General features: G+C 39.0%; 1 protein-coding gene across 7 annotated transcripts in view; it reads right to left on the bottom strand.

Annotated features, from left to right (window-relative positions):
* TPK1 (thiamin pyrophosphokinase 1) overlaps positions 1 to 24,163 on the bottom strand; it is a 308,411-nt gene that overhangs the window by 17,798 nt on the left and 266,450 nt on the right. For 2 of the 7 annotated variants that reach the window (XM_085320247.1, XM_085320249.1), the window contains exon 8: positions 8,980 to 9,071. The exons of 4 other annotated variants lie outside the window; for them this stretch is intronic. In XM_085320247.1, the coding sequence (XP_085176373.1) occupies positions 9,016 to 9,071 (56 nt within the window). In that variant the 3' untranslated portion in view covers positions 8,980 to 9,015. The remainder of the gene's footprint in view (positions 1 to 8,979; positions 9,072 to 24,163) is intronic. One more of the 7 variants, XM_085320248.1, reaches the window with a different exon arrangement.

Here is a 24,163-nt window from a genome sequence, read left to right as displayed (position 1 = left end):
CTAACCAATTCTAATAGATTCTCTAATCGTCCTGTTCAATTTCTCATTTATTTCACAATCTTGAAGCCCTAAATGTCATTTGTCCTGTGGGAGACTATTACAGACCCTCATTGATATTAATGACATTTGTTTCGCAGAGCTAGCAACCCCCTTACAGGACAGGCAATGTTTTGGGGCTCTGGAACCAGAGGCTGTTCCAGTGTGTTTCAGCACAGACAACACGAAGGTCTGTACCTCCGAGCTCTGGAAGCACCCTGTCCTCCCCCACCCAGTTTCACAGCAGGGATGTTCAGATGCTACACACCTTAATTTGCAGAATTGTCCCTCCTTTTCAGGGGCCATGCCAGTTGCAYGATTTCAGGGAGAGAAAGAATCTGCGTAGCTCACAAAGAGCACAGTAACTGAATGACAAAAGACAGACTGGAAGCACCTTGCTAGAGCACACATAAAGAGCAGAGCTGCAGATTGGTTCTACCTGGGCACTAATCCATGGACAAAACAGCTTTTGGCTGCCAGTAACGGTGTGCAATGGCTGTGCGCACCACTCTGAACACCAGCTCTGAACTTCCTTACGCTAAGTAGGTCGTAGTTTTTGTTCCCAAGTCACCGCACTGAAAGAAAGAAAAATCAACTGGGGCATCCATCCAGTGACACTGGTGGGGATGGGGGAAGGTACGATGACAGAGCTTACGCCATTGCTAAAGCAAAGCAGCTGCCACTTCCTAAACACTCCAGGATGCTCTACTCTCAGAAAGCTGTGAAGGGACCAACGATTTAAGCCAGTTCCAACAGGGTAAATCCATATTCCTCTGACCTCAAAAGCGTAATTCAAAATGAATACTGATCTACCCGTTGGCAGAATCCAGTTCGTGCTCTAACCTTAGAAACCATCTGTGTAGATGTTGGGTGCATCCCACACAGTCTCAGGAGAGGGAACCTGCATTTACATCAGTGTGACAGAGAACAGAAAATGGTCTAAGGTCAGTTGCTCCTGCCTAAAAAAAAATTTCAAGGGATGCTTATGACCTGGAAGGTAAAAATTTATTGAATSTAATCCTTTGAGAGGCCCCTGCATTGACCCACTCAGCTGTAATAGCTCCAAGAAGTCACCACAGGCTGTTCAGGGCAGTTTTCTGTGCATAGACAGCTGTTAACATAGGAGAATACAGTGGCCTCCTGCCAAAAATCTGCATTTTAATAACTTTGTAATTGCATATTTTTGCAATCTGTTGACTCTGACTTATTTTAAGAACATCCAAGGAGTAAAAAACAGTATCACCACCAGATTTTCCGGTACTTTAAATTTCACAACGAAGTTTGTAACAACTCAGTAATTACTGTGAATAATTCATAATAAGGGTTATAATGATATGACACGTTTTGGAGAATCCCTGAAATTTAGGATGTTTAAATGACAAAAACTAAATCAAAATTAAATWCAATAGTAAATATTGGAAGAAAAATAATTAAGTTCCATAATTAAAAAAAAAAAAAATCAAGAATCTGATCTGAGTGGTGGTGTTGCTACCAAGCTCATGTAATTTAATTGGAGATGCTTTGGTTTAAATATGAAACATAAATTTAATGAAAACAATTTTGCTCTTTGTGTGTATTTCTATCTGTTCAGGATAGTCTCAACACATTTCCTCCTGTATAACATAGGCACACAATACTTGCTGGCGATTCKAAGGTTAAAGGGTTGYGTTAGGTTTTTCAATGGATATTCTTCCTTTAATAGGCATCCTACAAATGTCAGTATCAATGGACAAAACCATGAGTACAAGGAGCCCCACCGGATAAGAGGACAATTTCTGTGTAACTATTTGTAAGACTCGTACTTTGTTTGTACAAAAAAAATTAGAAAAAAATAATCCATCTTAATAAAAATGATAGGGAATTACACCTGCTTTTACAAGGTTGTGCTTTTTAGATCAGTGTTACTAACAATATATTAAATAATGGATATRGAACAAGTTTCAAATGATCAATGTCACTTTGCTGAAAGAAATGGGAGTCAAGCATGCGTTGGCTCACTGCACCCTTTTCATCAGCTAATATTCTGAAACTGTCATTCCTTATGCAGGCTTCCAGGGATGTCTACAAGACACCTACCTGCACTCCTTCCTTCATATACTAAAATGGTTCAGGGTATTTTGAAAATCTTGTTTSACTTGAAATAACAAGCTTTTTATGTCTTTGCTCTATACAGAGACATCAACTGACCATTCAAAGTCAACCACTGAAACTCCAGAGCTTCTATTAGAACTCTAGAGATTAAATAAAATGATAATAAAAGGGAAGTCTTGTATTTTTCATGCCTTTCCCCAATAAGTCAAAATTTTAATCATGAAAAGCATTTTGTTGTTATTTCCTGAGAGGAACAATAGATACCCAGCTCTCTTGCCCATCCGCACAAAGAGACAGTGGGATGAAATTAAAATCAAGCCTCTAACTTTCAAGATTTCCATCTAAGGACTTGTTTCATAACACGGCAGGTAACTAGTTAACTTATAACCTAAAATTACATTTCTAAAGGTTGTTCAGCCTTAATGGACAGTGACAGACTGCTTTTTTTTTTTCCCTTCCAGAAAATCACCAATGGAAGCTCTCTGTGGGCAGAGGAATTAATTCTCTAGCCTCTGAAAACACATGGGAAAGGGCTGTGGAAGACCACCAAAACTATGTTTTAAAGTATTTCTACCACACACATCAATACCCGCTTGATTACCTTTTTAGCTAGGTTTTGTGAAGTCRGAATAGCGGCTGTGGGAGGGCTGCACAACTGTTCAGCCCAGGAGGCAGATGGCTCTTTGCCCCCTACTTGTCATCCTTTGCCATGAGAATTTATTTCTTCAGTGATGTGTATGTGTCTGCTAGCAAGACAGCAAAAGTGCTGGGTAACAGATCCTGGTGACAGATTTTTCACATATAAAGATATACCAACATGATTTTCATTACAATTTGGAGAAGGAAACAGAATATTTTCTCCTAATTCTAAAGAATGTGAAAAATGCCAGGAGGACTTTTCTTTCTTTCTTTCTTTCTTTCTTTTTTACCTGAAGTTTTCTTTGCCTGAAGACTTGACAATGACCATCTTGACAGTTTGTAGTAAATATTTTTCTGTTATCTAATTAATATCTTAATTGTTCTCTGCAACATTCACTACATGTACCTTGGCCTTCTAGTTTGAAAAAATTATCACTCAACTCCAATGAAGCTTTTAAAGCACCAATTTTTAACCAAAACTGAATTAAATGTTGAGGCAAGATAAACTAGAGCTATATTTCATACTGGCCATTAAGTAAACCTTCTCCTATGCGTCTGGTGGAGAGGAAATATAAGATCCTACGAGGATGGCAGCCACGGCCGGGAAGACAGATTTCTGACATATGAGGGATGTAAACTCCCCCTGCCTTCCCAATCCCACACCTTTTCTAGAGAGAAGAGGAACGTAACTCTTTTCATTTCCCTGTCAGCTCCATGAAGCAAACTGAAGAGCTTTATCCACTAACAAATGTAAAGTGATAGAAAGTGAAAGACCACTCCTGAACAGTTCTCTATCACTCAGCCATTAAGAAACGTTCATTGCTATGGCAGCAACAGCAGCATAGTTAGCAGCGGCTTCCGATGGCTGTTTCAAAGCTCAACAACGCCACAGGAGTAGAGTAACATTTAATTTTACTTCTTTACTGAGGAGTGGGAGGGAAGAGAATATAACAAATGACCCTAGACACAAGGCATTTCATGGAGAATTGACCAGTTGGGATTAATGGCCCTTAGCTCCATTTGGGCTATAAAATTTCTCAGTCAGTCATTAATTTTCACAAAATGCTCTGTGCCTCAGTCATTATTACTTAAATAAAAACATATATTGTATATGCRGTCAAATCAAATTATGGTTAGAATTTTTTCAAGCACAGATAAGGGTGTAAATTTACAGCGTTCTTAAAGCTTCTCTTTTTAGCTTCAGATTACTGTACTTTGGCGGTAGGAATTATTGTTATACATGCCCAAGGAAAATGCCCTTGCTTTGTCCTTGTGTAGAATGATCACAGGAACAGAAGTCAGGGTAACTATAAAAAAAATTACCTTAATTTTTCTCTTACAATCATAAAGGAAAATAGTACAGTATACATGTACATGTTTGCTCTAATTACATGTGACAATATATATACTCCTCACACAAATGTATATACTGTATACTAAACACATGCAGAGAGTGGTGTGGCACTTTCGTGGAGAGTTTCAGTYGGCCGTATTAATTCCATGTGCCAAAGCTGTAAGTGCATGGTGCAGATCATCCTCAAGAAAGACTAATAAAACCTTCCTACCACACTTATGTTCCCTGCTTTTTGCTGCACATTGCAAGAGCACCRTTTTATCAAAAGGAGTTTAACAAAATTTTATTGAGGCTACGGTTTGCAAGCCTGAGTCTGTAAAGCCAGGTACTTCASCTGCCACCACTGAGACCATACAGTGATTGGAGAAAGAGAAAGACTATAAGCAATAAAATTTTAGAAGCCTCTATAAATGACTTAAAATAAATCTTCTATACAAGAGCCTTGACTTGAAAGTCTTAACAGTCAGCACTGGACCCAAGTCAGGTGTAAGGTCCAGTATTGTTAGTATTAATGCACACGTTTTACCAATAGAAAGAGGGAATTTCTCAGCTTACCACAGATTACAAAGCATTTGCGTAGAGCCAAGGATAATCCACAGATATCAGACTTAAAATCTTGAGCGCTTTACATACACAGRGGTGATGTCAGCTCATGCCTGGAGACTTCTGCTTACGAGCTGCTCCTTTTCTCTTCCACCCAGCCCAGAACAACGCRGCTGATGAGGCGGGCTGAGTCCTCAGGTGTGGCCCCACCGAGAGCACTAAACATGGACTGACCTAGAGGGGACAGAGCTAAGAAAGGAACCGCGAACCTTCACCTCGCCCTGCAGCAGACTGCTCCCCAGCGGCGATGGGAACCACCACCGTTCCCTGTCTCTGAAGGGTGCAGAGCTGGATGTGAACCTCTGTGCTGCCCCACAGCACCTGAGGCTGACAGAGCACCTGCAGAGGGTTTACCTCCAGTTATTATTTCATTCCTTTCCTGCCCCCTTCCCTGCACCTGCAAGTGCAGTCTCTCTTAACAGAGTAACAGCCTGAGTTTTCAGAGCTACGCAGCACCTAGAGCAAGAAGGAAGGAAGGTTTGTCCAGAACTCTGGACTCCAGCCTGTATCTGCTTTCTAAATCATTTGCCATTCCTAAAAATTAACACCTTCCACAAAGATTTGCCTCATTCCTTGCTAGTTTTGTGGATCCTGACAATACTTCAATCTGAAAAAGCTGCACGATATTTAAGGTGCTAAAAGGCAACCAAACCAGGTTAGGGGCTAGTGTAATGTGAGTGTTATAATAATATGCAACCCATGAAATAATAATTTACTGTCTTCAAATTTAACGGACACATTTGAAAGAAAGGAATTAAGACTGCATGTTCTGATTAACCTAGGCCATACTCAGCTTTGCACTTAATGTAGTCACTAACCCTCATGCAGATCAATTTTATTGAGTCTTGAGATTATCTAAGCTGGGACTAATGACTGAACCAAATACAAAGCTGGGGAAAATCAGACCGTCTGGTTTTGAATAGCTGCCTGGTCACTTCTAAACATGCATTTCCGGCAACTGCTAGTTTAGTGTTAACATACAGAGTTGGCAAAAAGCGTGTTTTTTAAGTATACAACACTAGACAAAATTTAGTCTCAAACACCAGCACAAGCCTACCCCATGAATCCAATGCATCACAACTGAGAAAGTGGCCATAGTTTTCTAGTCCTTTTTCTTCCATTGTACAGAACAGCAACTTCTTCTATGTGGTGTGTTAAATCATAAAAGAATCAGAAATCAAATATTAATTTCTGCCATAAAACTGATGAGCRAATATAGCAAATATTTCATGCTGTAGTTGGTACTGCAAAAGTCAGTGAAAAATGGATGTCCACCTTTGGAAGTAGTGAAACCCTATAATGAAGATTAGTAATTATTATTATATCTAATTCACCAAACAGATGGTGCCTAAGAGATTACATAATGTGAAAGACTGAGTTCAAACAGTCTTTCTGTCTTAGAAACATATACAAACTAGAGAAGAAAGATATATTTATATGCTGTGGACTGAATTTGAGTTTGATTAGAGAAAAGACACGATTAAGTGGTACTGCCATGTACCTTGTCACACATATGTGAGCAACCCTTAGCTAAGAAGAAACRTATTTTACAGATAAAGCTAATAGTCTAAAAAGGCCAACAAGAACCAGAACATCCTATCGCTATTGCAAAGAAATGTACCAGCTGGGAGAGGGAGAAAACAGCAGTACATTACATTTCCCCAGCCACTTCTGTCTTCCCTTTCTCCCTTTCCCCATTTCAGTTATCTTGCTACTTAATCAGCTCATTTCTGGAGGTTTCTGGAGGCACTGTCTAAAGCACTGGCTCTAGCTGCATTTTACCCTTGTCTAAGACTTAAATCTCTTTCCTCCTTTCTCTTTTTTGAAGGAAAATGCCTTCCCAACATGATTATAGTAGAATGGTATTTGTTGTGACCCTTGGTGAAGGCAAGTCCACTTGCCTCTATTGCAACATCCTCCTCGCTTTCTTTTCCCCTGTTCACCAGTGTTTTCAGCTCTTTTCATAAGTCTCTTGACTTATTATTTGACTCTTCTGACACTTAAGAGGCAAGCTTTTTGAGGCAGGGATTGCATGTATGTTACATGTTCATACATTGCTTCTTTGCCTTGGTTGTAGTTTCAAGGCATCACAGCCACAACCGAATAAAGAAGTTGCATCAACTTATAAATATGTCACATGATATGTAACACGGGTAGATATCTCCTTATATAGTTTGAGTTTCAGAAATGCAAACCCAAATATTTCCCTAAAAGTTAGTAATCTGTGCTAGACCTAATCGAACTATGGACAGACCAAAGGATCATTAAAAACATGGGGGAAAAAAGTCTTCTTTATTTCTGAGAACTTTAGAGATTTTATCTGTAGTGATTATCACATTTGCATCTTCAGAGGGAATTTACTAAGAATCTCTGAAAAATCACACCATTAATCTGGGGCTTAATTTGGGATTGTGAACATTTTTGTSACAGTACCATGAAAACTGCATGATTGGAGAAAATATCTTTTGGAATCTAAAGATGTACAATATAATTCATATTTTTCAAATTAGCCAAACTTACTAACTTACTTCTATATGTGCATGAAAAAATGTGCCAGACTTAGAGAAGCAGTTACTAGTTCTTATGTAGTGAAGCCCTTATGCTTTTAAGTAATGTATTTTAGTTTTTTAAAAAAATAAACACGGAATAGTATTGATAAGTATTCCACTACACATTCTGATTTGCTCTACACAGAACACGAGGCAGCCGAAGAACTGTATCAATATAATCTGATAATTTTCTAAGTTTTGTTGATCTAGATTATAAACTAAAAGATGGTGGAGGAAAAGACATTGGTGACAATACTCTGGATGCTGTAGATGATTACCTACTCACTAATATAGGGCTGATTTTTTTTCCTATTATCAATTCTCACATATCTGGATTTTGTACACATACATACAATGTATAAAAACATTTTGAAAAAAAAATMCCCAAACCACCCCAAAGCACTGTTAACTACCATTTTGTAACTTTCAACAGATGCCAACAATGAACACCAGAATTATTTGCCTCTTTCGTGCTCATTAAGATCTAAATTTAATCACTTCTTCAGAAGTTATTTTTCCTCCTGCTTCCTGCCTCCTTGACACTGATGGGTTTTGAATCAGACCCTTGAATTAAGATTCCGCTAATTATTTTGTCTGTGCAGTATTCCAAAGCTAATTCTGTTCTATGTTTATGCCAACAGGACTGAAAGTTTCCTATCCAATGCAGACAGCTCAAGTCGGGGTGATGCTGAATTTGGCTCTGATAGCCGAGAGGCTCTGAAGCCTCACAAGGGGAGAAGCAGCGCGAGCTGGCTTCAGCTCAGCAGTCGGACAGTCGTTCACTCCARACTGAACAGGCGTGGTGGGAGAGGACTTTTATCGGACACGCGAAATTTCAGGCTGAAAGCCCACAGTGAGATGTGGTCTCCAGAAAGGTTACTACGTTCTTGCAGACACCAAAGACAGATTGCTGCTTGCAAGCAGCAGTGTGATCCACTTAGCTGAGGCATACAAGAAATATTTTTCTCCTCCTGCTTTCTGATGCCTTTCATCGTTCTTTACGTAGGAAAGTAAATAGTTGATGCCAGCCCGGCACCTGGCTAGTCACTGCCCTCTTCATAAATCAGAATAAAACAAACATCACTTTCTCCACACTATAATCAGGACACCAGTTCCCAGTTGATGCTGTTTTTGGCTGTCAGGTTGCCATGTTTACCTTGTCTTTTAGAAATCAATCCTGTATGATGCAAACATGGAGAGGTGGGAATGAAGAAGAGAGAAATTGTGCACAGTATCACTTCTCAGGTTTACTTAATCCACAAGGCACCTCTCACACTCAAGTAATGAAACTGTTATAAATAAAACAGAGAGACAAAGTGTCCCTGCAAAGTAAAATCAACAATAAATCTAACCTTTTCATGTTACTAAAAGCTAGACTACATGGAAAAGAGATGTTCCCTCTTAAAAAATGAAAGCCAATATATTTATATCAGCATTACATATCGTATATGATTYCAGGATAAAAGTGGGGAAAGTGTTCTTCAAGATGAAAGCTATACTGGAAAAGAGCAATAAAAAGCCATTTATAGTGGTACAAGGGCATTCTCACAGGGAATCTGTATAAATACAGTGGTATGACYCTAAAAATTCATTACATTAACTCAGCATTAATTAACTTGTAATTTCTTCTCTTATAAAAGATTAGCATAATTGATACAGCAATCTGTTTTCAAAGATGGTTAGCACCAGCCATGAAGAACTRCTTACTTCCAATTCCTGTGAGACTCATAGTTCAGCCTCCACTTATTTGGCCCAAGAAAGAYTTGGCGATAAGCAAAGTAGGAACCTCAATGCTCCAGCTGGTGCCAACAAAGAATTAATATTAAAAAGGTGATAAAGTCTTTTACTCTGCTTTAGCTCRGTCTTGTTTACATGACTTGCACCCCACACACATGCACAATGTAGCACACCCGAATAATGAAATTTCCTCTGAACAAGAAATTTGGTCCTCAAAGCAGGTATTTATAAAATTTTACTTAGGCACCTCTTTTGGATGTACAGAATAATCCCACATTGACTTCCATCACAGAAGAACTGAGTTGCCTGACTATGGGTTGCTAATCATACCAGTATTAGTAGCATTAAGTGACTCAGAACAGATGGTGGAGAAACTCCCAGAAGAGGTTTCCGAAAGACACTGCTAAGTCCTAGAGGCTACCTACAGTGTGTGCTCTGAAGGAGAACTAATTCTCTTCACCTCTTGGATGCAGTTAGCAGTGATAAGCCTTTTAAACAGAACTGAAATCTGTGTTCTCCAAAAGCAGAGGGCAGGAGAGAAGAGCTGGATATTTTCTTTTCTATTGCCGCTCATCCTTTTCAAGTTCTAGAGAATTCAGCTTGGAGTCCTCTGTAGCAGCAAACCTAACTTTGAGTTTCTACAGAAGGCAGATCAGCTAAATAGCTTTTTGTAAGAAATGGCAGCCAATATTCATTCTTGCCACCTCAACTGCAGATGCTGTGGAGCGGAAAAATCAAGAGACAGCCAAAACACAAGTGACGTTTAAATGAGACCAGCGTGAATCATGACTACAATAACCACCTCACCTGGGGCATGTCTCCTGTGTGCAGACAGGAGCTCAATCAAAGCAGGCTGGTATAAATAGTGTGATCTTACAGAGATTGACTTAAACTAGCTCAACCCAGCACATGAACCTTTTGAGCTGATCTAAACCYATAAACCAGCGTAAACCAAAAACCCAACTGGTCCAGCTTCCAATTAGTGGTAGACCCTGATGTTTAGATCTGAGCTCCACAGCAACTGAGATGCAAGTGGACATCTTTCAGATGCAAACATGTCTCCAAATCAAACTGCTCATTTCATCTGCCTAGCATAAGCAGATCTTTATGTTGATAGTCTCTTTTTTTTGTGTCCCCCCGCCCCCAAGTYAGCTCAGCCCAACAATTAAAACTCTTTAAGCTAATCTGGCCTGAAGCAAACCAGGCAGTGTGTACTGCTCTGAGAGCAGATTACGGGCATAGCAACAGAGGATGAGGCAGGGGCGCACCTCTCGCTGTGCCGGATCAGGACCACAAAGGGGACACAGCCTCAAGGAGACACACCACGATTTACGTTAAAGGCCTGCCGTACTGATCCATTAGGATGGGACAACTCCAAACCTCCGTCTTCTGTATTTGCGTTTGATGCCTTTATAAAACAGACCAGGCCTAAGTCCCCTGCTAAAGTTCCAGTAGATTTAAATGCTTAAAGCACACATATAACCTTAAGACAAATCCTTTTCTTTGTCAACAAAGCACACAAGGACATACGCAAGCAGCTCCAACTCAGATCCRTAGGCCTCTCTTTACACTTACAGGTAGGTAACAGAATAGCTAATTAAATACTTCGGATTTCAGGTAATTGCAATTCAGGCAAGTTAAAAATATCCTTACTGACAAAATGACGAACGTATTTCCTRCAATAAAGGAGTCTTTCAAAACTCTTAGGTTCATGTCAGACTATCCCAGCTGCTCTTATTCTATCTGCTCTTTTCTCCCCCTCTCTCTTTCTTTATAGGTGACTGAGCACTGGCTCCTTCTTGGACTAATGGGCTCCATTTTTAGGGATCCTCTCACTTTCTGGGCAGAACCCAGGTCCATCTTGGGAGTAACTGCACAAATACAAAAGAACTGAACAGAAAGTGAACAGTTTTCTTATCTGCTTGCATAAGCTCACACAAGATGCCAAAACAGGTATTACATTCAAATTTAGAATAGATTACCGTAAGCTGTTCCTAACACACTAACCATGACAAYAGTCTCTGCGTAAGCCAAGGATCCAACAGAGAAAAAAACCCTCAACATACAAAAGCTTATACAGAGGTATAAAAATGTGCAGGATTCAATATAAGGGGAGTATCAGCAGTCTCAGGAACAGTACTTAAGCCAGTATTACACAGATGTGGTTAACAACAGAACAAAATAGGCACCAGAAGTTTCTTGCAATGACAACCTAAAAAAATATTTGTACCCTTTCTCCCAAGTGATCAACAGGCAATAATTATTTGTTGATTAGCTGGTCAGATGACTGTAAGTTGGTGACGGATTCAAAAATGGCCAGGGAGTAGACAAGGAAATATTTCTCCCAAGAAATCAATTCAGCTGCTTCAGGAAAACATGATTAATGTTTTCTTGGGATGTTGCCTGCACTGGAAGGGCAGCTATGTCTTTAAACATTATTAATATAGAGTGCACTTCTGCTATAAAACTCTCTCAAGTAAAGCTACCTATGATAGAATTACCGACCTGTCAAGCCTCACAGATTTGCCTTGTAATACCAAGACTGTCCCAATCACGCGAACATTTACTGAAGCTGCTGTTTCTCACTAATCCTGTCCTGTAATGCCATGAGCCACCTAGCAGGCATGGGGAGGCAGATAGGGATTTTATCCCTCGTGCATACTTGCACAAACACAGAGGAACTAGAAAAACTGTGGTGAAAAAATACAAAAAAAATGCAATTACGCAGAGCCCTGTGGCCAGTAAAAAAAGCTCTTATGTTAAACACTTAAACTGCTCCAAGCTCAGGGAGGCTTCTGTTTTCCTTTTCAAGATAGGAAATATGTATGTCTAAATTATCATAAAAACTTACGGCTTTGGAAATAGGTTCTTTGTATAGCTTTCTTACGGTTTTTGGATGTTACTGAAGGACTAACCTTGTTGAAAGTCTGTCTGAAGACATGAGGACAGCATATAATCATACTTAGTGTCTGAGACATATGTATACAATACATCCAGACATATGGACATCTGCATGTGCATTTGTATGTATGAAAATATCCAGTTACCTATATGTAAATGATCCTATAACATTTTCCAAGTGCTTTTTGTTATTAAAAAAAAACACACAGACCTTCTCATAGCTTTTAACTTTTTCCCTGAGAGAAAAGACATCAGAGAGGCATATGGAAGAGTTTCTTGCTATTACAAATAAAGACAATTTATTCTCAAGATGTCAACTGAGCAATAAAGCACAAGTTACCATAAAATATTTGGCAACTTTTCTGCAGTCTGCTGTACTTCTTTATTCAAGATATTTTTATGTGTGTGCAAATGAGCTCATATATTATCCAACTTGTCATTAGCTCATCTAAAACTTGACATAGAGTATAAATTGTTAATGATGCGCAAATAATACTGCAAGTATTGAGAACTGTCAGAAGTATTTAGCAGAGTCAAAAGTCACCACAAAAAAGTAGATGGTGAAACTTTAATTGGTAACTTATCTCCTTCAATGAAAATGTAGGCCACTAACACCAATCAGGCAATCTGTATACCACACTGGACAGGTAAAAGCATAGCAAAAGTCTTTTTTCAAATGCAGGGTTACTGACAGGCAAATAACTCTCTCAGATTCCTTGAATAAATCTTGGAGCAGCCAGTCCAAGTCCCTTCCCCAAAATGGAAATCTTCAGATTCCCATGTCTCTGAGTACCACTTATAAGGCAACTTATCTCCAAGCATGATTTTGTACTCTGGTGCTATCCTTGGCTTTACGCTGCATTTACAGATTTGTGTAATCAAGTGATTTCTTTTTTAGTTAGCTGCATGAGGAAGAATATAATTCATAAGTACGATTAAACATTTACATGTCTAGATCTGAAGAATAGCTATCATAGGTCTAGAGTCTGACAGGGATTATAAAAGACAGTAAGAAAACTGCACTCTGTAACACAAAGGTATTTCCTGGTAAGGAGTTGGGGTGGGGAGAGCAGTATTGTCTAGCTTTCTTCTAACTCAGACATCAAAGCCTCTAAGATAAACATGTTTGGCACTTTGTGTGATGATGTATAAGCAGAAAATTATACTTTCTCCCATCTAAAGGACATCTTCCCACATAAAAGGCAGGAGTCTCTATGAGCCAGCACGGCTATTCTGAGATTCTGCAGTTTAAACACTACCTCTTGTCCATAAGATCATTATCTAGCTCATCCAGGCTCCTAATAATTACAAAGTGTATCAGCAGGCACTCTACTGAGGTTAACTGAGTCACTTCTGATTTATACCAGTTTAAAGCAAAGCAGATTCTGATCCAGAGTACAGTAACCTCTGTAACCATCGGTTTATACACTCCTTGTAAATATGTGCCACTCTGAAAGTTTATCCAACCTCTCCAACTGAAGAAATATTTACTTTGTAAACGGCATGCTTCAAAGTCACATTTCCCATCGAATGCAGGCTTATACCAGCAAAGTGCAACACATGGGTAGCTCCTGGCACAGCAGCCTCATTCTACATGCAGCAGCGATTCTCCTGCTAACCAAGCTGCCCTACTTACTTGAGACTTTTAGGCTTTGCATCAATTTGATATCTCAGTGGTCTCTGACAGAGGTTTAACATACTCTACACACCCATGCAGAACATCAGCTACTTTTCAACCACGTATCTATTGCACATAAATGCAATTTACTGCAGTTTGCAGTAATTCTGGCTAGTTTGTAAAGCACACTGACAATGCCAAGCTTTTTTGCGTTCTCTCCTAAACCACGGGCTATTTTTACTAGCGAACAAATTGTTCATTCGTACTTATCAAAAAACCCTATTACTTGCRTATGGATTCATAGAGTGCTCTGATACCCATCAGAGAAACATGGAAGAAAGAACACAAAGAACTGGAGTGAACGGCCAAGTTAGGTGGCCTTGACTCATAATGAGAACGCATGCAAAGTGAAAATAGTAACAGAAATAGGAACTTTCAAGTGTCAAATTTTCACATCCTGTAGGTTAAATCAATTTAAAACCAAATTTCTGTACTGAAGGAAAACAGCCCAGAAATTCACCTCGAATACTGTATTGGAAGAACTGCTAATATAGGAGGTTAGTTTCTATCCAGCTATTGTCACACACACAATCAGAAATTAACCTCAGGATCCCAACCTTCCTCACTGAGTTTGCTATCATTCACATGCAGAAACATGCAGCGGCTTGTTTCTACTTGCCTCTGTGAAAGTGAACACGCTCAAGTAATAAGACTTGGGGTACAACATGCTCATTTTCATATAAAACTAAAAGCTTGGACCTTGAAATTTTAAGGACATGGATTTGTCAAAAAGGCATTTAAGAAAGGCGGACTTCCAAGGTATCACATGATGAACAGAAAAAGCATGCAATGTGTTGAATACAACAACATCTCTTAATCCTGACTAGAAATCATTAACATCCTATCATCTTAGTGAAGCAASGTTTCTTTTCAGTCCAGATTAAGCTCATAAAGCCAGTACCACAGCTATTGCCCTCACTCAGTGGAGGAGCGAGTGCTTAACACTGCAGTTGCCAAGGCTCCTGAGGACACTAACAATGTGCCAAAACACAGAATCCAATAGGAGTCATGTACTTCATTTTCTGTCATGCCTCTGAAAACCTCACCAAAATCAATACCGCACCTAGTAACTACCAAAAAGAGACTGAGGTCATGTTGCTCTCATGGGAGAGAGAAGCTGACACAATCAGGACTATTATTATTTTGGAAGTGGAAGGCTTATTTAAGAGCCAGGATGTAATGCCTTACATCAGCCCTTAGATTTTGAATAATAAAAAAGAATAAAAAAGATGCCAGAGAGACCGAGTTTCTGAAAAGGGAGAGAAGGACAAATTACTTAACTTCCTTCAGACTAACTTTGAGGACTGTTCCTGATCTCTCGAAGGATGGAGAGCAGGCACCAAACGATGCTCTTATTTTCCTGCAAAATTGAAAAAGAGGAAGGAGCTAACAGTCACTTTACTGAGTTACACCTTAATTCCCTGTTCTAACTCATGTTCTCTCTATCCCCTGGATTAAAACAAACAGAACGGAAGTGCCTATGCATGAGCAGGCATTTAACAGAAGAATAATCACAACAACAAAAAGCAACAAAACATAGTAAWGAAGAAAAAGGAGTTAAAAAGAAGTTGGGAAGAACAGCGACATCCCCTCCCACCCCTTTCATGCAAATGATATCTTTATTTTTCAACATTTATCCCAGACTTCAGGGTGCTCTAGTYTTCTGAAYCCAGAAATCCATTTCTCAAAAATTGACAACTTTGCTAACTACTCAACCAACACACAGTGCTGATTACTGAACAGAGGGGAGCCCAAGCAGGGATACTATTAAGCATGGGCAATTAATTGTCCTTCTGTTCTAAAAAATTAGAAGAAGAAAGTCCACATTATCTTGTCGAGCATTTTTTTTTTGCTTTTGCAAAAGTGACCTTTAAAATTTTTTAAAAATACTYTTAATTAAATGTTCTGATTTGCAGCCAAAATATATATATAAAAAGCAAATGCTCTATCTTTGCTAGTCTGAAAATGCCACAAGAGCACTTATTTATCAGTTTCCAGGTTGCACTAATTGTTAATAAAACACTTTAAAAAGTCACTTACATTAAGAAATAATTTCCTTACTRTGTGTCAGCACAATAATGGTTTCCTTTAGAGATTATCACAGGTGCGAGGTGGCAACCATTCCCCACACGGCCAACTRCAACTCTGTGAAGACTCCAGGATGAAGCATTTTGACCTTGTATGTTGTATATGTAAAATCTCAAATTAATGTGCACTCACAAGTGCACGCACACAYTTGCACCCACAAGGAAAAACCTCTGAAAATATCCAGAAATAAAAATGATTAAAATTCATAATATACTTCATAAGAATGTTTTACTCAGGGAAGGAAATGGGAGGTGAGATTCATCTGAGTGATCGCAGCTATCTACCATGTCTCAAGGCTACGGCTSTGCATGTGGCAGGACTCAGCTTATCTTAAGGTAAAATTCTAAAATAAATCAAGTAAGTGGTACCCTCAAACTGCCCATTTGTTTACGGAACATAAAAGGAGCACGGCTGGATAGCTATCTCCAGACCTCTAGTATTTGGTAAGATGAATCACAGCATCTGCATTTTCCTAACACTACTACCATGGACAGGCGGCTTACCACATAATCCCTGATCCCTTCTCCCCTTGCAAACTTTAAATTTCCTACACKTCTTCCTACTGCAAAGGCAAGGATGCAACGGTATCTACCTGATGGTACGTACATCAAAAAAAGTCTAAAATATTATTATAAGCAGCCTGCAACATTTTGGGCATTTTAAGCTATAACCACTAATTTACATCCAAAGAGCTACTAAGTTTATGAATAGAATCTTAATAAAAAGAGTGACATTTGTTTCTAGAGGGCCCTTTRGTTTAACCTGCATTAAGAATTACAGAGCTTCTCCAGTAGCATTGTCATCACTATTTGTTCACCCGGTTAMCCATGTAGAACAAGTCTATGAGAAATGATGGGGCAAGGAAGGTACAAATCAGATCCTCAGATCTGACGTTGCACTGAGAGCTCATTTAGAGTGTAACAGGAGGAGCAGTCAAAAGTCAGACCAGTATCATATGAATGAAAAGAGAGTTATTACATTAAATGTGAAGTTTGAGAAATCACACAGTGAACAAATAGAGAAGGAAACAGAAGGCAGCCCAAGCTGTTTCACTGTCTCTCACATGCACATATATTAAACTTTCAACAAAACATTTTCATCATAATTCTGCAGTAAAGCTGGCAAGTATTTCTCAACCAAACTCCTTCCCCTCTCTCTCCCAACCTTCTCTGTGCATCCTAGTATTTCTGTAGTGGCTAGCTGTTTACCACCTCAGATTGTCCTAGGGAAACATGTATAATGATAATAAAAAAGCACAGACTAATTAAAAAAAAAGACAACGTTGAGTTTTGAATTTGCTGAACATGCTAGAAAAAGGGCAAGCTGATCTGCTTCTGATGTAGCAGAATTTTTCAAAAATTTAACCACCATCCAGGAGGACAAAATAAGGGTTCGGAATGATTAGACTAAGTGTAGAAATAGGACAGTACAATGACAACCACTGGCGTGGCACCAAACCGCCGGCTAGTGTCTTCACAGGGATTTGGACTCCCATCTCTCAGTAAGCTATGGCATTAGCTTCATCAAACAGAACAGTGGTATATACTTCTGTYGTTAAAACACAGGTCAAGAGCCTTTATTAGGGCCTTCTGTGTTTTCCAGAATTTCCACAGTTGCAAAATCCTTCTCTTTTTTCTCTCTCTCCCCTTTCTCCTCTTCATGGTTATGAAGATAGCTTTGAAAAAGTGCGCCGAGTGAGACAGCACAGCTTTGAGATGCATCAGCCACCTCATTTGTCACAGTGACTTGTTAAGCTAGTGAACCCAAAAGGTGACAATTAAATATCAGCTCAACCACGTCCCTGCTGATCATTTAGCAGAAATATCAAGCCTGTCCCACAATCCAAACTGCCTCCCATGTAGCCCCAGGAAGAGAATTTAATATTGCAACAGCACAAGGGGAATGGCTGTTTCAAGTCTATACCCTTTTTTCTCCTCATTAAATGACTAAATTGAAAACATCCTTTTCTCAGGACTTGCTAATGTGAAAAAAATATACAGATTTAAATGGCAAATGAATTTAAATTGATGCACTTATTCTTGTATAATTCCCTGTATAAACTGAGAGCATCTTTTGACATAGCTCATGTTCACCTGGGCAGGAGTAAAAGATTAGCTAAAAAAATCGTAGTTTATARGCATCTAAAGCAGTGTTACAGGAGTATTTGACTGTAGTAATGTAACCAGGGAAGACCAAGGTTGGAGGGATATGAAATGACAAGGAATGACATACAGAAAGTTGATAAGGAGGCATAGGCAAGACAAAAAAATACATCCTCTCTATGGCATGTGCTATAAAATAGGCTCTCGGAGATGTAAAAGAAAAAGATATTTCTCTTAAAAAAAAAAAAAAAACTCAGCCCAGTCTTTCTCCCCAAGACTAAGCTGTAAAAGAGCAGTGGCCAAGGGACCTAGGGACCTTCCAGCTTCCTCTGTCACAGCGATGTGGGGCCACGCACACATGCCCCAGAGGTAGGACGACCTCGGCACCTCTCTCTCGTCTCTCCAAGCAGGCTCATCCCAGCAGCTCGGCTCCCTGCTGGTTCTGGGAAGACTCTCATCGTTCTTCCAGGCTTTGGGCAAGACTATACATACGATACTGTGCATACGGATAGCTTATTATTAGAAGCTTTGCTGAACTGTACTTCTTCCTTGCAGGAAGCTGGGACCAATGACATTAGCTGCCCTAGCTTCTGGAGGGGTTGGTGGGAACAAAGCATCACAAAAAAGACCACTAAGGGTTGTACAGGGTGAAAAGCAGGGCTAAAGCACAATGTGCTTTTTTTTTTTTTCCCCACATGTAAGAAAAAATATATTTTTAAATATAAAGATAATTTTTATATGTATATAAAATCATATATATATATATATATATATATATTATAATTTGATAGTTATCAAGTATTTCAGGTTCTCTGATGTTAAAAATAAATTTAATGCCTGCAGAATTTGTAATGGTCAGGTACCACAGATTYCCAAGACAGAGAAATCTAGGGCTGTCTTCTCAGCAAAGCCTTTTATTATTAATGTTATTTTTTTCTTCCTCATGTTTACTAGGAATACAAATGTCTTAGATGCTTTGACAAGGCTTCTATGAATACTGGATACTTTGTTTAATGACAAATGATGGAGTAGTGTTAAGAAGTGTTCGACAGAATGAAAAGCAGTGCTGTGTCCCCTGGATCAGCAGCTACAAATGGAGATCCACCTGCGATCTGGGGCAGCTGCTAGAAGTCCAGTTCTCAACCTTGCAACATTCACAGCTCTCTTAAAGTCTCTTGTGTTTATTTTTAATGTTATTTTTCCTAAGTATCTTTTGACTTTCAAATGAAACAAATAACCCCTCTTCACCCTGCCATGTTCAGAGTTGTCATTGAAAGATTGTGTTACAGCTGTTGCATCTCACTGAATTCAAAACAGTCTGAGTAGAAGCAGTGAGAAAGAATTTCTTTTTTTAATGCTCTGATACAACCCACTGATTGTGCCATCTGTCCAACACATGATGAAGAATCTCTAAACAGAGAATAGCTGTGGGGGACATAGTACAGTATTTGTAGATCTGTGCTTGGTAAGAGATAAGAGCTTGTATTAGAATAGCAAATTCGGCTTCTTTGAGCATAATCTGATAGATATGCGGTATGTTTCTGGCATGAAGAGATGAAAAAAAATTAGCAGGTCTGTCCAGATGGAGAGGGGAGTATAGCCACAGGCAGGACAAGAAAAAGGTGCTCACGCCTGTGTGAAGACCATATCAATGCAATCTGCCTACCACGAACACAAAGGAAGATGTTTGGAGTTTTAAATTTGTGTCTCTGCAATGCAGGAAATCACATGAAGGATAAAATATACATATATATAGACAGAGTGTGCTCAAATTACCATGGAAAGAGTGTGCAAAACTCTGCTCATAAAAGTGACAGAGCTAAGTGCTTCAYCTAAGTATTTAATAGAATTGTTACAGCTAAATCAATAAATCTGTCCACACCAGATATCAATTAGGTAGAGATCTTTCTTATGCAATAATAATTTCTCTAACTAGGTTCCTCATTAGCTCCTCTCTAATAATTTTTATTGGTAAGGATAGGATGTCTTCATACTTTTGATTGGCACATGCCAACGCATCTTTAGAGTTTGATATATTCACAGTCAGTGAACCTCAGGAAAACCTGTGGGTATCAACCTTGCTGCAAGGAATTTTAAGGACTACGTGCAAAGCAGTACAGACTAGAGACAGGCAAACTTTCTATCCATTTAGCTACTCTGCCTGGATCCCTCTTTCAAATATTTCAGGTGTTTCTTCAGTAGACCTCAGCATTAACGGTTGCTGCAGTAAAATGATCGGGGAAGTGCCGAGAAGCGCTACRGCCTGGGTCAGCTGAAGGTTGTGCAGGCTGCTCCTTTACAAGCCCTGTAGGCACAGGGCCAGTGCAGGGGCAAGAGTAGCTCCTGGGCTGTGGAAATTGATGGTCTGTTCACAGAGTTTTATTGCTCGCAATTCTCCTGGGCTTCTTGCTCCCTCCTAAAACATGCTGCTAAAATCCCAAACCCTGAAGCAAGCAAGAGCCTTTCAGCAGTGATACTGTTAAATTTGATGAGACCTGAGACATTCCATTTTAAATTCGTTAAATATTTAAGTACTTGCCTAAACAGCATAGTACAGAGTGAACAGAAGCACTCTTTCTTAGCCATTATTAGTCTAAAGCAAAACTACAATCTGAAGAATTCAACAGCAATTTTGCCACAGAATTGAAGTTAGACAGAACTGGAAGTCCTGCTCAGGCAAACTATAGATCACAGACAGAACAAGTTAGCTGGCTGTGGTTTGATTATAAGACCTTAAGAGTTTCACCAGAAAAGGCAATGGGGTTTGTAATTTTAGCAAGACAAGCAGAGGAATGAATACGTAAGAACAGCTTTGTGAAACCAATCAAGCCAACATAATGTAAAAATGACCATCAGCTACTGTGTTTTCTCTGAAAATAYTCTGACTTGTGTAAAATTAGGAGTTTAAATTCCATACAGTGAGGAAGCTTATGAGATCGAAATGCCAGGAATACAGGAATTTAACAAATTAAGAACAGCCCAGTTCTGTGTAGGAAGGGCTTATAGGCAATCAACTTCCTAAGTACAACTTTATTTACCAGTGTTAACTGTAGTGCCTTTAAACTTTACTGTGAGTGGCACTGTATAAATAAATGGTAGCTGATGGTCCAAATCCTGAAAAAAAAATACTAATTTAGAAAAATGAGGCAGTTTGAAGGCAGAAAGAGAAGCAGCAAAGGAACAAGGAGTGCAGTTTTCTGTCAGGGTTGCACAGAATAGCTGGTGACACACTCAAGAGCATCACCATCACTACCAGCTTTTGTACAGAAATTTTTATCAGTAGATCTCAAGTATGTTATAAAGGAGGTCAGTGACATTCTTCCTGTTTCTAAAGTGGGGAAAAAGAAGCACAGTTAAGTGCACTTGGAGTGGCCCAGGGTTACCCAGCAAACCAGTGGCAGACATGGGAAAATGCTCAAGTCTAACAATTCCCAGCATAGCTCCCTATCTACTGAACTATGTTGTTTCTAAATACGTATGTACCTATGCATGTATATATATATATATACACATATATATGTAATGTGTGTGTATATATATATAGTAAGCCTTTAAGGGGAGTACAATAAGAAGTCTTCTCTCTCTCTCTCTCTTTTTTTTTTAAATGAAGTTCAATCCAGACAGAATATTGGAACCACTATCCAGAACATAGGCAGTGGATATTCCTGGGAATAAATATTTGTGTTCATAACAGATCATAAAAACCACAGGAATGTCAAACACTTTGCACCTAATGAGGCCTATGCCYTCCTCCCTTTCGTAACACTGCAAGAGGCATGCAGGAAAAGAAGCACTGAAGCSTAGTGCTGGAACAAGCGCTGTTTARAAGYGTAAGGGTCCTCTCTAACTTAAAATAAATATGAAGAATTGTTAGGCTTTTTTCTGAAGTGAGGGAGCCATTTAGCAGTGGCATTCCTAARTCTTCAGTCTGTTAATCCTGTAGGTAATTCCTTCCTCTTTCCTGAGACTCTAGACCTGCGACACAATTTTCCCTTCATTATTGTTAGTTAGAGGAGTTTTTCTCTGAGGATGTGTATATGAAACTACCTACCTGTAATGTCTATCCTAATATAAACTATGTAAAAAATGGAAAGATTTCAGTTAAAAACAAAACAATATGGTTTATTTAATCTATGAAATAATAACCTTCAATATAAGCTAAACCAGATATGCCCTTTTTTCAGTGTAGCTATAAAGAGGAAAATATGTTAAGAACATTAATACATCTGAAAGAGCATTTCCTAGTTTTAAAAATATTTTGCCACAAAGGTGAAACCAAAGAAAAAATGAGCACCTTCCCCAGAGCAGCCTAGCCAACACAAGTCAAAACACACTACTTGTCTACTTCTGCGCCAATTCATCCTGACGTCTCTCCTCCTGCCCCCTATACAAAGGCAAAGAAAGGGTTTAGAGGCTCCAATTAATGGAAAACATGGTCTAATTTCAGAGCTGATTAATAGCATCTTTAAAACATCTAATGATCCAGCTGTGATGCCATTCTTTCTGGAACACACACCCAAGTCTCCATTCCCACTGAAGACTGAGGCTCTGCAGCTGGCTGTTTGCTTATTTTTCCTGCAAGACTTCCTTCCGTAAATCAAAATGCTGATGGATTCATTTTCTATAATCAGGAAATATGAATTACTGAGACCTTCCATCACAAAACTTCTAACAGTCTTCCCACCAGTAAAAAAGCTGCTCTGAATATTCGTACATTGCATAGTTTCAATTCACGTTAATACTGYCGCTGAGATTGCCCACACACAAGTTGTTTAAACACTTTGGATTTGTAAGTGAGCATTCCAAAGTAAAGTAAGAGAAAAAAGTTTATATAATAAGTAGTATTTATCTAATGCTAAAAGTTTGGGGGTCATTTGGGCCAAATATTTGGGTTTTTAGGAAAAATGACAGCATTAATCATTTATTCTAGAAGTAGAAGATCTTAAGAAAACAAAGAGYAACTCTGTGTGAATGTAAAATTATGATGAAACACTGAAAAGCATTCTGGATCKCTAGAGGTACCTGATTTTTCTCAGATCTATTCATAAAAGAACCAGTAACAATATAACGTACTTGGAGTTCCTTCTCATCTTAGAATTTCAATGTAATTTTATAAATACTAATTAATTAAACTTCAAAATGCTCCTTTGAGATACAGTAGGTATTATTATACCTATTAAACACACATAAACCGGAGTTACGATGTTTAATTATATTCAAGTTGTTTCTTTTTAAATTGATTTTCCTCTATAAAAGAAGATGCCGATTGTCTATTACTTTTAAAACAGGTTTTTATGGGTTCGTTTTTTAATAGGCAACATTTCACTGCACCTATGTTTGCACATGCATTTACTCATTTAGGACTTAAAAATACATAACCAAAGAAATGTTTTTCATCCTGCACAAATGAAAAACAAGCCTCAAACCAGAGCTAGGAGTGAAAACAGGAATGGGCAAGCTAATCTGATCTGCAGACTCTCCATTGTGGTAATTACTCCCCAGAACAAATTCAAAGATATGAAACACCCCACTCCCACCACCCCCAATCTAGGCTGTCTGGAAATAGGTAGCCCCAGAAAAACATTTTCTTAACGCAAAGGAGACCAATTACATGCACTGAAACATGGAAGATACTCAAAGAGCTCTTTGAGTCTTTTCTATTTTAAGCACGGCTGGCCCAATTACTCAGATAAATTATCCTGTCTTTCAGATCTTCTACCAAGAGCTTTGCATTAAGAGYATGTGCAATGGTTTGCATCTGTTTTGGTCACTGCATGTTGTATATTAGCGTGTTATTGGCGGCCAAGGACAAGGCAATCAGGCAGCGTTACCTGCTGCTGCCCAGTCACTCGCTTTGAAGGAATGTGGCACAGCAACATACCATAACACGGAGCAAAGCCAAGCGCCATCTCAGCCCACTGCGTTCCAAAGTGAAATTGTGCATTGCAGAAAGCAGCACTTTCTCATCAGTTTTCAATTTACCACCTTTCAGTTCTGCTGAGTATTCCCTGCTGGCTCCCGAGCCTGCATTTCATCCAAGTTGCAGAAGAACAAGATGTATTTAGTAATGACCTAGCTGTAATAACCAATTGCTAAGTCTTTCAAGAGCAGACAGAATAATGAATATGTATGTGTTCCGAAACTAAAATATTCAAGGCAATGCAATTGTACTAATAATTAGCTTTGCTTTGATACAAAAATCTCATCTGATTGTATCAGATGACCTGCATCTGTTACTGACACAGGAGAGTCTGATTTGCTTCTTTTGGTTGTTCGGGAAGTAATTCTCCATGGAGAAGTAAAAGGAGAGAGCAAAACTAATTCTAGGAGAGAGCAAAACTAACATCTGAAATAATTCTCTTCTGCACACAGGAAAACTTCACAA

Source organism: Rhea americana, unplaced genomic scaffold, assembly GCF_003343005.1.
Source record: "Rhea americana isolate MKP2758 unplaced genomic scaffold, rheAme1 scaffold_62, whole genome shotgun sequence".
Classification (NCBI taxonomy): Eukaryota; Metazoa; Chordata; class Aves; order Rheiformes; family Rheidae; genus Rhea; species Rhea americana.
This window is presented reverse-complemented; position numbering and strand designations above follow the sequence as displayed.